The 15,365-nt window shown below is 53.3% G+C and overlaps 1 protein-coding gene and 1 pseudogene across 3 annotated transcripts; both read right to left on the bottom strand.

The window, feature by feature from the left end:
• Nucleotides 1-340: 340 nt before the first annotated feature.
• Nucleotides 341-14,556, bottom strand: GRHPR (glyoxylate and hydroxypyruvate reductase). 3 transcript variants are annotated; one of them, XM_073021782.1, is made up of 10 exons: nt 14,390-14,509; nt 13,771-13,861; nt 12,264-12,394; nt 11,248-11,320; nt 10,584-10,700; nt 8,655-8,743; nt 7,387-7,491; nt 6,580-6,715; nt 5,135-5,265; nt 341-672 (listed from the first exon to the last, which is right to left on the bottom strand). In XM_073021782.1, the coding sequence occupies exons 2-10, from the start codon at nt 13,857-13,859 to the stop codon at nt 551-553; spliced, it is 993 nt and encodes a 330-aa protein (XP_072877883.1). In that variant the 5' UTR covers nt 13,860-13,861; nt 14,390-14,509; the 3' UTR covers nt 341-550. The 3 variants fall into 3 exon arrangements, with proteins under 3 accessions (XP_072877883.1, XP_007966900.3, XP_072877884.1); XM_007968709.3 differs by lacking the exon at nt 13,771-13,861 and having other exon boundaries at nt 14,390-14,556; XM_073021783.1 differs by lacking the exons at nt 341-672; nt 5,135-5,265 and adding an exon at nt 5,272-5,517 and having other exon boundaries at nt 14,390-14,512.
• LOC103219184 (mitochondrial intermembrane space import and assembly protein 40 pseudogene) lies at nt 679-5,128 on the bottom strand (annotated as a pseudogene).
• Nucleotides 14,557-15,365: the final 809 nt, after the last annotated feature.

The following is a 15,365-nucleotide window of genomic DNA, read 5'->3' as shown; positions in this document are numbered from 1 at the left end:
AGAGATGATGAGGCGTAAGGTGGTTTGGACAGGTTCCAATAAGGAAAATGCCCAGGGCTGAGGGCTGGGGTGGGAAGCAGAGCCAGGCAGATCATTGGATGCTGTGACTTTCAAACAGATGCTCTTTGTATTTTAAAAGTTTTTTTAGAAACAGGTCCTTGCTACATTGCCCAGGCTAAGTGTAGTGGCGATTTAAAGAGTGATCATAGCACACTGCAGCCTTGAACTGGCCTCAAGATCCTTCCCACTCAGCCTGCTGAGTTGCTGGGACTATAGAGGTGCATCACCATGCCCAGCCATACACACTTGTTAGCTTCCCCATTTACAGGCCAAGACGGTCTCTCAGAGAATTATTTAATAATAGAATTACACACTTTTGGCTCAAGTGTGTCCAGCCACCAATGTGACAAGTACACCTATCAGAATCACTCTTTCGTCGGAGAATCAGACTTTCCCTTGGCTCTGCCTGTGGATCCAAATCAAGCCTGGGTACGTCTGACAGAATACCAGGGTACGGTTTGCCTCTTGGCCCTCCATCTCTACTGTTTGGCTACAGCATGAGTTCACTGGGCATCGGCTCCCCTCTCAGGCCAGCCAACAGGTTGTTAGCTGCCAACATGGACATGGTGTTGCGGGTTCTGTGGGTGGCACTGCCAATGTGGGGCAGGATCACTGGAAAGGAGAGAGAGAGGAAGATAAGGGTGGTTCAGCAGCCTTCAGCTGGGCTGTTTTCATGGCTTGGGTTTGCCAGTAAGAATAGAGACTACCTCATGGTTCCATGCCTTGCCTTTTCTCCCTTGGTCACTAAGCATGACACTCCCCCAGAGCTAAGGTTCAGACTAATAGAGTGAAGGGCCTCCAGGCTACTAAAACCCAGTCACAATGTGATGAAATACTTGTATTCTAGGGCTAGGTGCAGTGGCTCATGCCTGTAATTCCAGCACTTTGGGAAGCCAAGGCAGGCAGATCACTTGAGCTCAGGAGTTCGAGACCAGCCTGGGCAACATGGCGAAGCCCCATTTCTACAAAAAATAAAAATATTTAGCCAGGTGTAGTGGCCCACACCTATAGACCCAGCTACTTGGGAGGCTGAGGCAGGAGGATTGTTTGAGCCTTGGAAGCAAAAGTTGCAGTAAGCTGAGATCGTACCATTGCACTCTAGCCTAGATGACAGAGGGAGACTCTCGCAAAACAAAAAAGGGTGAACCTGGGTGCCAATTTATGCACCTGTACCATGTGCACCTGAAAATGATGCCACATGACCTACTGATCTACAGAAATAACTCCAAAATGAAATGCTGAACAGCACAGTTATCTCTGTGCCACCCCAGAGCAAGTGAAGTTACTTGCCTCCAAAGAACTGTCAGCCGGGTGCAGTGGCATATTCCTGTAGTCCCAGCTACTCCAGAGGCTGAGGTGCAAGGGTCACTTGAGCCCAAGAGTTTGAGGCCAGCCTGGGCCACACAGCGATACATCATCTTTACCAAATAAACCCCACAAAACTGCTTTTGGGTTTTTTCCAGGTAGAAATCATGTTTCCTTTTAATTGAGTACATTTTCTTCTTTAAATTCATCATCATTGTAATGGGGTCTTTGTTGCCCAGGCGAGTCTTGAACTCCTGGCCTCAAGTGATTCTGTCTCGGCCTCCCAAAGGCCTGGGATTACAGGTGTGAGCCACCGCGCCCAGCCATAATTGAGTACTTAATTCACAGTTTCCTCTCCTCTCTGGTAATTAGATCCCCACCCCTCAAGAACATTGCATCTGATCAAACTGAGAGCCAGCATGAACATGGACCCCAAACCAGAGCTTTCAGAATAACAAAGAATAGCAAAAACCAGCCTTTCCCTACACTTAGGAAGGAACCGTGAATGACACGGTCCAAATTTTCACCATCCAAATAGAAAACTGGGAGCTCAATGCCAACATGGAAACCAAAATATGTCAGGAATATAGTAACCCTATACATACTCAAGGTCAGGATGGGTTTGGAGAAATTTGCATCTGACCATTTGGCCTCTTCTAGTAGAGAATTTTTGAGACAGAGTCTTGCTTTGTTGCCCAGGCTGGAGTGTCATGGCACAATCAGCTTACTACGGCCTCAACCTCCTAGGCTCAAGCGATCCTCCCACCTCAGCCTCCTGAGCAGCTAGAACTAGAGGTGCATACCACCACACATGGCTAATTTTTAATTTTTTATAGGGATGGGGTCTCACTATGTTGCCCAGGCTAGATTCGAACTGTTGGTCTCAAGTGATCCTCCTGCCTTGGCCTCCTAAAGTGCTGGGATTACAGGCATGAGCCATCCTAACCAGCCCCATCCCAACATTTTAGACATACAATGAATCAGAATAAATCTGCTCACTCATAAGAAACATTCCCGGATAATGGTTTTTGGTTGCTGAGATTGAGTAGCACATTATTTCAAAGTGGCAAAATTAAGGGCCATCTAGGAGAATTCAAAAGTGGTGGCTACATTTGCCGACAGGTTTACACAGGACACATATAAACAACCCCCATTTTTTTCAGTGTATATGTCAAGAGGCCAAGCCCCTGATCATCAAAATACGTTATTTTGTACATTACAGTTTACAGGACAACAGAGGAAAAAACACTGTTGGGGTGACTAAATGGCATTTTGTGAAAGGTCCGTGTCACTCTGAAGGGGTGGAAGGTCTGGAGTCCTATGGCCTTCATTAACTTGACCCCTCCTCTTTGGTTGCAGTGGCCTCAGTGGGAGCTGCTGCTTCTACATGTTCTGCGGGCTTTTCCTCTACCTCTTCCTCACCTTCTTGGGGACAAAGATCTGGGTATTTCTGCGTGCATTCCTGCATGGCCCCACAACTGGTCTACACAGCCTGACCCCTTGACATTCTCCATACTATAGTGGGAGCAGGAAAAGTCCAGTTTGAATTGTTTCCCACAGGGGCCACTGGCCGTTCCCCCAAGGCACAGGCAGTTCCAGTTAATGTCTCCATTTAGCAGCCTCAATCCGTGCTCCCCTCATAGGGATCACTGGGGTCATCAGCTGCGTTGCTTGGAGCTGCATGGTCTTTTTTCATCACAAATATGATTGGATCCTTCCCTTCCTGCCGGCAGTAGGACATGGCTGCAGCCCAGTGCTTAGATTTTGCAGAAACAGCAGCGGCGACTGCAGCTTCATGCCCTGACCGCCCTCTCCTCAGACCAAGAACTGTCTTTTGAAGCAGTCCGGGGGCCCTGAGCTGAATTCCAGGACCTGGGGTAGGGGTGGGAGGGCAGTTTTCCTGGCTGTGAGCGACAGCCCTGACATCACACCCAGTGCTCCTTGCAGGCTGGGGTGGGGGGAGGGACGGGAGAGTTTCCAAGGGCTGCGATAATGGGAGCATTCACTGGGGAAAGCAGCTAAAGACCTTTTGTTTAAGTGTCCATTCCAGAATGCAAATTAAAGACAGAGACTGGCACAGACAACCTAAGGCCCTGATCACTCTGTTAGTCTGGAGGCATAAACTCCACCAGCTACCTGAGCAGATCTTAATATAAAGAATCATTATGCATAAAGTTATTGTCACTAACTGAACAGGTGACAAAAATCCAAACCACAAAGTGTGGTCCCAGGACTAGCAGCCTGAGTGGCATCTGGGAGCAGTGAGGAGCACCCTCTCAGACCCCACCCCAGACCTGCTGAAATAGAAACCCTCAGGATGGGGCTAGCAACCTGTGTGTGATCAGTCACTCCGCCAGGAGATTCTGACGAACACAAAAGTATGAGAATTGGCCAGGAGCTGCCGGGCGCTCATGCCTGTAATCCCAGCACTTCGGGAGGCCAAGGCAGGTGAATCAGCTGAGGTCAGGAGTTTGAGACCAGCCTGGCCAACATGGACAAACCCCATCTCTAATACAAAAATTAGCTGGGCCTGGTGGTGCACGCCTGTAATCCCAGCTACTCGGGAAGCTGAGGTAGGAGAATTGCTTGAACCCAGGAGGCGGGGGTTGCAGTGAGTTCAGATTGTACCACTGTACTCCAGCCTGGGCGACAGAGCGAGACACTGTCTCAAAATTATATGAGAACCATTGCACTATGGTAGCACAGAGGTAGCAACTACTGGAGGCACTTCTAGTGCTGCAACTCAGACTTCTGTGGCAGGGGCACTGACTGGCTGTTGCTTTTATCTCTGAGTGGGGCTCAGTGCGACTGGTTCACCAAGTGTTGGAAAAACTGCAAATTGGATTCCCCAGCCACTATGGGGAGCAAACTGGTACTGTGAGGTTAAGAAGTGCTGCTGCCACTCCCCCAAAGACAGGAGGGGAGGGCAGGAGGAAGCAGGCCCTTCCACACCCACACTGTGAGGGCCTGCCAGTGCAGCTGGCACAGCAGAAATGGGGTGTGCAGAGGCCTGGCCCCAGCCCCACAAAGCAGAAGAGAGAAGGGGGCTTTGTTGTGAAACAACAGCTTGAAAAACTGGCCGAGTTATAAATATTGGCATTGTCATTACACTTTTAATTTTTCACACCTAAACTGGTAATAGCAATTTAGAGTAACAGGTTTTACACATGAGTCACTGTGGTGTAACACATGTAGACATGTAGTCAGCCCACTTTGTTGTTTTTGAAATGGAGTCTACTCTGTCACCCAGGCTGGAGTGCAGTGGCACAATCTCGGCTCACTGCAACCTCCACCTCCCAGGTTCAAGCGATTCTTCTGCCTCAGCCTCCCAAACAGCTGGGACTACAGGCACACACCACCATACCCGGCTAATTTTTGTATTTTTAGTAGAGATGGGGTTTCACCATATTGGCCAGGCTGGTCTCAAACTCCAGACCTCGTGATCTGCCCACTTCAGCCTCCCAAAGTGCTGGGATTACAGGTGTGAGCCACCACACCCGACCCACTCTTTTTTTTTTTTCCTAAAACAAATCCTCTCACACCTACACTCTGTTCCTTTAGGGACAGAGACCCAGAAGAACATGCTCAAGAGGACTGCTCCTGTCATACACCCATGTCACTAACAGTGTAAACATTTACAGTTCCTGGTGTGTCCCTTTGGGTTCAGCACTTGCTCACACTAGCTGCACACCCGGCCCCTCAGGACCCCCTCGAAAACACTGGTCCTGCAGGGCAGCAGGGAGTTTGCATCAGAAAATGCGGTTCTTACCACAGTTCTTCAGGGTCAGGAGAGGGTGGTTTGTAGGCAGTGGTTCTGGGGTCGTCACATCCAGTCCAGCAGCTGCAATCTGACCACTGGCCAAGGCCTGGTACAGGTCGTCCTGGTTTACAACGTCGCCCCTGGGAATGACAGTGGTGACATGGGTACGATGAAGATCTCTCCGCCCAGGCCACCTTTGAGGCAGAACAACCTACAGAATGAATTTTTCCACTCACCTGGCACTTGGCACTGACTTTTAAAGCACTAAGTCTTAGGTATACTTACAGTATGTCTGTCAGTCTTACATACTCAGAGAACTCCAGCCCTGCCTCCTCCTAGCTGTGTGACCTTGGGCAAGTTTCTCCAATTCTCTGTGCCTCAAATTATCTGCTCTGTGACATAAGGAGAATACCACCTAACTCCCAGGCATGTTGGGAGGATTAAAGCTTTCTTACATGCTCTACTGCATGAACAGGGCCCAGAAGGGCATCTGTTAGGCCCCATCCAAGTGTTTCTGATCTGGTTGGCCCCCAGACCCCACTGAGAAGCACCACAGTGTGCTATCAGGCACCTGCCTAAACCAGAGTAGAGGAATGAGCACACCCCTAACCACATCCATCAAAGGCAGCGGCCACTGAAGTCAAGAACTGATCTTCTAGAGACTGTATATTGTGCACTAAGTAATACAAGGTCCTGGGCTGTCCTGGGTACACACAGGCACCCGGTACACGGCAGCTATGACTGGTGCCAGCCAGCAGTGCGAGTCCTGTGGTCCTGCATGTTTCACTCTTCCATTCCCGGGTTACCTGTTTTGTAGCTAAACATTGGTAATTACAGGTACCTTTGGGGTGGATAAGTCCTCAGGGTGACCTCACCCAATCCCCCTTCCCCTAAACTTACGTAAACAGGCTCAAGGGGGACCAACTAGGAAGGGCATGGAGTGGCAGAGAAGGAAGGTCTGACCCCCACACGTGCTCAGTGGCCTGACGGCAGCCCTAGGGACAGTGTGAGGAACTACAACCACGTGAGTTTTAGGGTCTGTCTGCCCAGGGGGTAAGATTCAAAATATCACTGAACCACAGCCAGCCAAAGCCAGGCTCAGCAGTGTGGGAGGTGGCCTCCAGAGGGCCCTTCAGATCCTGAAGTCCGGCCCTTTGTGGTTGAGGACAATGGGCCTGCCAAGGCTCCCTGGGAACACTCCCCGAAGCCACCCTGCTGTGTGCCAGGCCCTGTCAGGCAGGGGCCACTGCTGAGAAGCAGGCAGGCTAGGCCAACTCCAACGGTGCGGAGCTCTCGTGTATTCCCATGAATTTCTGAGTTGGTTGTTTGGTTTATGGAAACCGGCAAGCTCAGCCTGGGGTCTCATCAACCACCCACGGGGAAGAAAATCTCCAGATGGCAGCAGTGGGGACGGCTCCTGTCCAGGATTGCTGGGTAAGGTGGCCCTAGGATACCTGCTGATGTTGACGAACACAGCTGTTTCCTTCATCTTCTGGAAGAAGTCCTTGTTGCAGAGTCCCTTGGTTGCAGGCGTTAAGGAGCAGGCCACGATGATGAAATCAGACTGGGCAGCCAGCTCAGGGGTAGACACTGAGGGAGGGCAGGACTCCATCAGGCACTGAGTCCCAGGCTGGGGACAACCAGATGGTGGGAAACCAGCCCCTTGCTCCCGACTCCCATAACAGAGACTCCCAAGATGCTTCCTGAAGGCCGAGTCTCTACCTGGACAACTCTCATGAGTGTACAAAGTCAAATCACACACAGTGGGACCTGGACCACTCTGGCTTTAATCACCTTCAGGGCCCAAAGTGTCCAGGGGCGTGGGGAATGCTTGAGATCCAGCCTGCCTTCTGCTCACCAGGCTGTGGACCCGCCAGGGGCTGGATCCGCCCGGACTAAAGCACACAGGGGCTAGGGTAGTGCTTGCCAGTTGATGAAGGAAAAGCGAGTGCAAGTGCCCAGCCCTTCCTCACACCCATCACCATCCCCACTGCTCCGCCCACAATGTGGATGGCAACACAGGACGCTGAAAGACGGGGTCCCTGGACTGCTCTGCTGGCACGGAGAGGACCTGGGTAAGTCCCTGTGCCCCTTGAGTGGGCCTGTGTCCAGGGGCAGGCAGATTAAACATCTACCAGACACAGCAGCCCCTGGACATGACTGGAGCTCCTGCCCTCGGCCTGAAAATGCCACCATTGAGAGAAAATACTGCCTCTCAACTGGGCACAGATAGGCTCCTGTGGAAATCAAGCTTCACTTACCAAACTCTGCCTGGAATTCCGCTGCTTCCTCAGGCCTGGGCTGGCGCCCTGTGTATAGAAATCTCTGGACACCAAATGGTTTTAGACGCCGAGCAATGGCCTGGCCTAGAGCAAGGAGAGTCCGCGTCTCGTTCCCAGTCCCGCAGAGGGCAGGGGCGCCACCCAGCAGCTCCGGGACAGCGGCCCTCAGGGCAGACCCTTTCATCAGCACAGCCCCAGAGCTGCCTGCTCCTGTCTCCCCCAAAGTGGGTGGGGGGCTGGCTGCCCCACCGTAACCAGCCCCCAGCCAGCCCGCACTGCCCCAGGGATCTGGAGACAGCACCTCAGCTCCCCTGAGGCTGTCACTGGCTGATGCTGTCCTCACATGGTCCAAGCCATCTGGAAAGCCACTCAGGTTTTTCCTAACCTCTGAGAACTGGAGAGAGTTTTCATAAAGGAGACGCCTCGTCAAGCCGTCCCCTCCTTCATCCTGGACCCTCTGCTTCTGTGAATGCAGTCTCAGACTCCATTTGACTTTTGGTGGCACTGCCAAACTGCCAGCTCACCCCAGACCGACACTTTTCACGTACGCTGCTGCTGAGGCAGATTTGTGCAGTTGGATTTTCAGGCTCAGAACGTGCCTCAAAGCTGTTGGGTTCCTCCAAGCAACTCTCTAGTGAGAGGCAGGGCTGTTCACTGGTTAGACAGTTTCTCCACACTCTCCACCCTCACCTGCACCCCTGCACCAGGCAGGATGACAGAGAATCCCAATAGATAGCTGCTTGGCTAGGCCCAAGCCCTTCTGCCAGGCTTCTCCAAATAACGGCCACTGGAAGAAAAGTGGCTCTGCCTCATCTGCAGAACTGCAGATCAACTCTGCCCACTGAGCCCTCTGGCCCGAGTTAGGGCTTCGTGAGTCACAAACCTTCCAGAACCAAAGCTGGAGTAGGTGTCGGGGGAATGGGCTCTCTCACAGTAACCACTCCTAAGGGCCCCAACACAGCATTTGTAGTCTTCATCTGTTCTTTATGGAGCTGGAATCATGAAGCCTCCTGACCCTCAGGCAGCTTGCTTTTATCACTAGTGAGTTCTTAAGGAACTCATGCTTTGGTTTATTTATGTATTTGCCTGTGTTTTACAAAACTGTAACCCTCACTAGAGATACCTCTACTGCAGGCAAAGTGCCCTGACAGCATGTGGGTCTTCTCAGCCTTCAGACACTTGGTGCCAGGGATGCAAACCACAGCTGTGAGAGCCGGGGCGGGCAAGTGGGCAGGTGGGGGCCTCACCTATGCGCCCCAGCCCGACGATGCCGACAGTGCTCTGCGTGAGTCCATAGCCACACAGCCAGAGGGGCTTCCACGAGGTCCAGCCACCACTAGGGGAGAGAGAGTGGCAAGTGAGAAGCCCAGCCTTGGGCCAAGATGAGGGGCCACTGAGAACCCAGCACCTCTGACTGTGGTCCAAGGTACAAACCCATCCTCCAGGTCAGGGACTGAGAGTGGGATGAGGCGCCGCCCCTCAGCGCTGCAGACGAGCAGCAGCAACGACTCCTCCTTTAAAGCCACTAGGGACACAGAACTTGAGGGTGGGAAGGGGCCTTACTGGCTCTCATCCTATTTTGCAGATGGGAAAACCAACCAGACAGGGTGACCTACCTGAGGTCACACAACCGGAGAGAGATGAGAGCAACAGGCTGCAAACTCAGGATTTACGATTCCAAAACAAGTTTTCTTGGCACTTTAGGGCAGCAACAAAGAGTACAGCCACAGGGCCCATGCTGCTGCCCTGGGCAAGAGACGGAGCCTGCCCTGAGCCACCTCCCGTAGACATGCTAACTCCCCAGACAGGACAGTGAGCAGGACTCAGCACTGTCTACTCTGCTCCACGCCCCGTGCCGGGGCCCACGCTGCTGGTCACACACTGACAGCCCGCGTTTGCACACCTTCCACCATGACTCAGGCCAGTCCCTCCATCTGCACATGGAATGCTTCCCCCAGCTTTTTTTTTTTTTGAGAAAGGGTCTTGCTCTGTCGTCCAGGTTGGAGTACAGTGATATGATCCCAGTTCACTGCAGCCTCTGCCTCCCGGGTTCAAGCAACCCTCCCTCCTCAGCCTCCCAAGTGAGTAGTTGGGACTACAGCGTGTAACACCACACCTGCCTAATTTTTGTATTTTTCGTAGAGACAGGGTTTTGCCATGTTGCCCAGGCTGTTCTCTAACTCTTGAGGCTCAAGCAATCTGCCCGCCTCGGCCTCCCAAAGTGCTGGGATTACAGGTGTGAGCCACCGTACCCGGCCCACTCTAACTCTTGATATACAGGCCGAAGTCCCTGATCTGAAACCTTCAGGCTAGATTTTAAAATTGTTTGGCCTTTAAAATGGCAGCATGGCGCAGGTGGTAGACTCCACACATCACCTTCTGCAGCGTCTGGGCAGCACCCTGTTTTAAACAGTGTTACGTCTGCAGCAAAACTTAGCAAAGTCACATTAAGTGGGAGAAATAAAAGCCTTAAAAGCCTTAAATAGTCTCCTGTTAGTATGAAAGAACTTTCAGCTGTCCGACGTTTTTAGATTTTTGGCACCTAAGGGACCGTGGACCTGCAGCTTTCAGGACTCAAGCTGACGCCCACCTGCTACTTATTCTGTGAAGCGCTCCCTGATCCACGCTCTCCCGGCTATCTCTCACCCACCAGCAGAACTTGTTTGTCCTCCCTCATCCTCTTCTCTCACCACTTCCCTTCCTGCCTTTATTGCAGCTCTGCCTCGTGCTTTAATTATTTTAGCTGAGTCCTCACTCAATGGGGCACACCTGGGGTCAGGGACTATGCGTGGGCCAGACTGGCACCGGTGATCAGGATCCAGTGCTGAGCAGAGCCAATGTTCCTGCCAGGCGTTCACTTATTTATTTTTTTATTTTTTGAGACGGAGTCTCACACTGTCAGCCAGGCTGGAGTGCAATGGCGTGATCTCAGCTCACTGCAACCTCTGTCTCCTGGGTTCACATGATTCTCCTGCCTCACCCTGCCAAGTAGCTGGGATTACAGGGGCCCGCCACCACACCCAGCTAAATTTTTTTTGTATTTTTACTAGAGACAGGGTTTCACTGTGTTGGCCAGACTGGTCTCGAACTCCTAACCTCATGATCCGCCCACCTCAACCTCCCAAAGTGCTAGAATTACAAGCGTGAGCCACCGCGCCTGGCCTGCATTCACTTACTTCTTCACTTCTTCGATGGCCTCCGGCAACCGGCGGCAGGTGGTAAGTAGCAGGGAAACTGCAAGTTCGGCGGTGGTATCTGTCAGGACATCTGGGGTGTAGCCAACTCGGATCCCACTACGAATCAAACATGTGGTGTTAACATCAGCCTCAACCACCTTTACTGATGTCCACTGCTGTGACCTTTCCATGGAGTTACTTTGTTCCCTCTTTGATCTGCCTGCCAGGAAGCTCAGAACTATAAATGAGCACTCAAAAACGGTCAGTCCTCATTCCTATTTAGATTATCTCCCACTTTGGAAGGATATGAAGATGGAAGATTAGGGTTCAAGGGCTGAAGAAGTAACTTAACCTTTCTGAATTTCCTCATCTGAAAGAGAAAGAATAATACCTGCCTTCGGTACTTCAAGGTATTGTTGTGGGGATCAAAAAAGATAATGAATGTGAAAAGGTGCCACCTACACAGAAGTTACCCACTGTTTCTGACCGCTGGGGTTTATTGTAACTGACCTGTGCACATGTGGACAGATTCTATCATCAGCCACCTCACACTCTCCCTGAATGGCCGAGGGATATGAAGTAAAAACAAATCAACAGCTCCTCTTTCTTTCTCTCATACCCACCCCTCTTGCTAGGCCCCCTCCAGATCCCAAGCTGCAGTTACCGCTTCTTGATTTCATCCAAAGCCAAGTGGTCGACGCCCACGGACAGGGTGCTAATGACTTTGAGATTGGCCCCTGTTGTGCAGAAAGTGCTTTGTTAGTATCTTTCCTCGAGGAACTCAAAGCCACAGCACTGGGGACTATCATGGGGACACCGCTTATTATTGTTTTCTTAGAATAAGAGGCTGACATCTCTGTTCTTCACTTAAAACTCTGAATAATCCCCTTTGACAGCCTCAGACACTGCATCTCAGGGAGGTGAAGTGGCCTGGCTCAGTCACAGGCAGAGCTGGGTTCACCTCAGGGCCTCTGCCACCAAGGCCCCGCTCTTACCCACTGGGCTGTCCACCCAGTGAGGCCTTGGGTCTCCTTCAGCCATGCTGGGGCCTCCCCCGTGGACACCTCTGAGAGTGCCAAGGTGGTGGCTGGGACGCGACCCTCTCTACCCTCTCCAAGCAGGACACAAGAAAGCTTCCAGGCCAAGGCCAGGGCACGGGGTGGCTCAGCACTGACTCACAAGGGTCCCTTCCCATCTGGCAGCCCAAGTCTGAACCTTTTCTCAAAACTGTCACAACAGCCTGGCAGGGGGAGGCTGATCCTTCCACGGGCTGAGAGCCATGGCTGTGGCTGCGGGAAGACATCCCGCTGGAGCTTGGCGCTGAGCTGGGTCCTCCCTCACACTACGCACAGGCCCAGAATGGCCAGGGTCTTGCTGGAGGTCACAGAGCAAGGTTGTGGCAGGGCTGGAGAACCCAGGGCCTTGGATGCTCTTCCCCACACCCACAGTCTCCACACCACGGTCTTTGCCTTCCCAGGGCCCCCCTGCCAAGGGGTTCACAGCAGGAGGGAGGGGCAGTGCCTGTGCCAGAGCAAGCTATCTGCCCACTTAGGCCTGGTATCGCAGGAAACGCCCTCAGAACCCAGACAGCACTGCAGAGCAGCCCAGGAGCCAGCGGCGCAGGCTGAGGGGCCCACAGGGCCAAGCCACCCTCGAGTCCCCTGCCCACCCAGCGCGCACCTGCGGCATCCAGGATCCTCTTGTCCACACGGTCGGAGAGGAGGCAGAGCAGGCCGTGGGCCCCCGCCACACCTCGCTCCAGCTCCTCGACGGGGATGGGCTCATCCGAGTCCCACTGCTCCACCTCACAGCTGCGGGGAAAGGGAGGCCCTCAGGAGAAGCAGGAGCCGCACACCTGTCCCTGCCTCTCCCAGCTGGGAACCCTGGCCTCTGATGGCCCTGGCCTCGGGCTGCCCGGGGCTGGCTGAGGGGAGGCAGGGTCAGGCAGGGGTGGCCTCAGAACTGTCCCGAGAGAACAGGTGACAGGTGAAGGGCTGAAGGGCCCCCGAGCAGCGCCTGAGCTGCAAGGGGAAGGCATGGGGACAGCTCTCAGGTCAGCACAGAAAAGAGCTTTCCCACACTCGCAAGGGCTGGGCAGCCAAGCGGGCAGCCAACTGCAGGGAAGGTCCGTGAAGGGCAGGGTGTGCCTCAGGTGGGGGGCCTGGATTCAATGGCCTGTTGCATCTCTTCCTGTCCGTGGAGTCCATGAAATAGAAAACTCTCATAGTTGGACTGGGCCAGGACAGATAAGGTCAAGGCCACCCAACGCTTCCACGGCAGCTCACGGGAACCGGTATTTGACCCAGTGGTGCACCATGCCTCCTGGCCCTTGCCATGGAATTCAGCACAGCCAGCACGTGTGGAGCCTCTATGTGGCAGGACACAGGATAGCTACTCACACCTCCTGACCGAGCCCGGGCCACGGACCACTTCATCCACCTCCCCATGAGCAGGATACAGTGTCAGCTACTGTTACCACGAGCGCGGCTGCTGCCTTCCGCCTTCTCCTGCTCTACAAAGTGGGTCCTTGGCAAAGGTTTTGTTGCAGTGAACAAAATGTGAAAATCTCATCTGCCCCCCTAGAACTGGCTGCTGAGGCGGGGTTGCATCCTCTTCCTATCTAACATTGGAAACACAAATCTGATCAAATGCAGTGATCAGACAGCAGTCAGATGCAGAACTCCCAGGAGTTCCTCCACCTGGGAGCTGCGTGGCTTTGGGAAGGAACTTAACCCTAAGTCCAGCCTCCAGTTTTTAATCAGTTTTTAACAGTGCTGTCGGGATTAAAAGTTTATGTATATGAAGCACCTGGTAAGGCTGGCCCACAAAAAGGGTTCCATTTAGCAAGGGTGGGCCAGGTGCAGTGATTCATGCCTGTAATCCCAGAACTTTGGGAGGCTGAGGTGGAAGGATCCCTTCGTACAGGAGTTGAAAACCAGCCAGGGCAACACAGTGAGACCCTCGTCTCTGCAGAAAATAAAAAATTAGCCAGGCATGGTGGCGCATGCCTGTAGTAGTCCCAGCTACTTGGAAGGCTGAGGTAGAAGTTATTGCTTGAGTCCAGGAGGCTGAGGCTGCAGTGAGGTATAATTGCGCCACTGCACTCTAGCCTGGATGATAATGAGACCCTGTCTTAAAAATAAATAAATTAATTAAAAGGGTCCCCAGGCCGGTCATGGTAACTCACACTGTAATTACAACACTTTGGGAAGCTGAGGCAGGAGCATCGATTGAGCCCAGGAATTTGAGACCAGCCGGAGCAACAGAGACCCCCATCTCTACAAAAAATCAGAAAATTAGCCGGTGGTGATTGTCTGCACCTGTAGTCCCAGCTACACGGGAGGCTCAGGCGGGAGAACTAATTGGGCCCAAGAAGTCGAGGCTGCAGTGAGCCACGAGCGATCGAGCCATTGCACTCCAGCCTGTGCAGCAGAGTGAGACTGTCTCAAAAAAATAAATAAATAAAGATAAGTAAACATAAAGAAAAAGAGTCATCAAAGGCCCCTGCCAAACGTCCGAGGGGCCAGGTCAGTGACCGCCACATCCCCGAGCCCACGTGCCCTGTGGGAGCGTGGAGAATTAGCCTGGACCTTGCCTCAGAGGCAATCTCCCCTCTCCAAAGCCGGAACTGCAGGTCCCAGCTTCGTCTTAAGAGTCCTGGAGAGAACTGGGCCCCAGAGAACTTTCTCCGAGCCTCCCCAAAACTCCAAGCCCGCCCCAGTCAGCCACAAGGCCCAAACGCCCCGCCCGGCTCTCCGGTCCCCGGGACCGCCCCGCCCCTCCCCCACGGGGCGCGGGGCTCTTACTCTGCCGCCCGGGCGAGCGCGGCCCTGCCCTCGGGCGGTATCCTGCGGGTGACGAACACCTTCATGAGTAGCACCGGTCTCATCCGCCCTGCAGCCGCCGACTCACACCTGGCAGGACGGAATCTGACCCTGGAATGGACCTGGACCGGGGCGGGGCCAGGCTGGACTGGGCGGGAGAAACGCCGCGCGACGTGCGCAGGGGGGTGTGGCTTCGCCTGCGGGAGTGCGCGGTTGCGGCTGGGCTGTGACTGCGCGTGCTCGGGGGCTGACAGTCACAGTGACCCTACACAGTGTCCTTGTGTGTGTGTGGGGGGGGGCGGCAGGGGGTGTGTGCCTCGTGCCACTGGGGAATCAGGGCCCCGGGGGAGAGGGGCAGTATCTTCTCCAAGACTTCATGGGACCCCTGGTTTCTGTACACGCTCAGGGACCTGTTTCCACAGGCTCAGGCCTTAAGAGACTGAAAGCCCCTACTTTTTCTGTGTCTTGGGTTGGCCCAGGGTAGAAACCCAGGTTCCAGGCTGTGAGGAAGTCCAGGACACACAGAGAGGTCATGTGTAGGTGTTCAGGCCGACAGCACAGCCGGGGGCCCAGCTGACAGCCAGCTCAATGACCAGAGATGTGAGTGAGGAAGCCTTCGGATGACTCCAGGCCAACTCCTATGTGACTACAGCTACAACCGCACAAAAGAGCCTTTAGGATAATCACTGGCTGAGCCCAGAGCCCAGTCAACCCCGGAACCATAAAAGATGATAATGCACTGACTGCTGTTGCTCTCAGCCGTTCAATTTTGGAGTAATTCTTTATGCAGCAATAGATAACTGATACACTATGTGTGCGAAACCCAGAAGCCGTAAGAATACAACTAATTCTCCATTAAAAAATTAACTGTACCATCCTGAATGCATCTGATCTTGGAAACTAAGCCTGGTTAGGGCTTGTATGGGAGACTGGAAATACCAGGTGCTACAGGCTTATG

Source organism: Chlorocebus sabaeus, chromosome 12 (assembly GCF_047675955.1).
Source record: "Chlorocebus sabaeus isolate Y175 chromosome 12, mChlSab1.0.hap1, whole genome shotgun sequence".
Taxonomy (NCBI): Eukaryota; Metazoa; Chordata; class Mammalia; order Primates; family Cercopithecidae; genus Chlorocebus; species Chlorocebus sabaeus.
This window is presented reverse-complemented; position numbering and strand designations above follow the sequence as displayed.

Excerpts from the sequence above, each read along its gene's own strand:
- GRHPR (XM_073021782.1), bottom strand. The coding sequence starts at position 13,859 with ATGGGGGTCTCTGTTGCTCCGGCTGGTCTCAAATTCCTGGGCTCAATC. Across the intron at positions 8,744-10,583 it reads GCCATCGAAGAAGTGAAGAA|TGGTGGCTGGACCTCGTGGA; the intron begins GTAAGTGAATGC and ends TCTCTCCCCTAG. Across the intron at positions 6,716-7,386 it reads GGAATTCCAGGCAGAGTTTG|TGTCTACCCCTGAGCTGGCT; the intron begins GTAAGTGAAGCT and ends GCCCTCCCTCAG.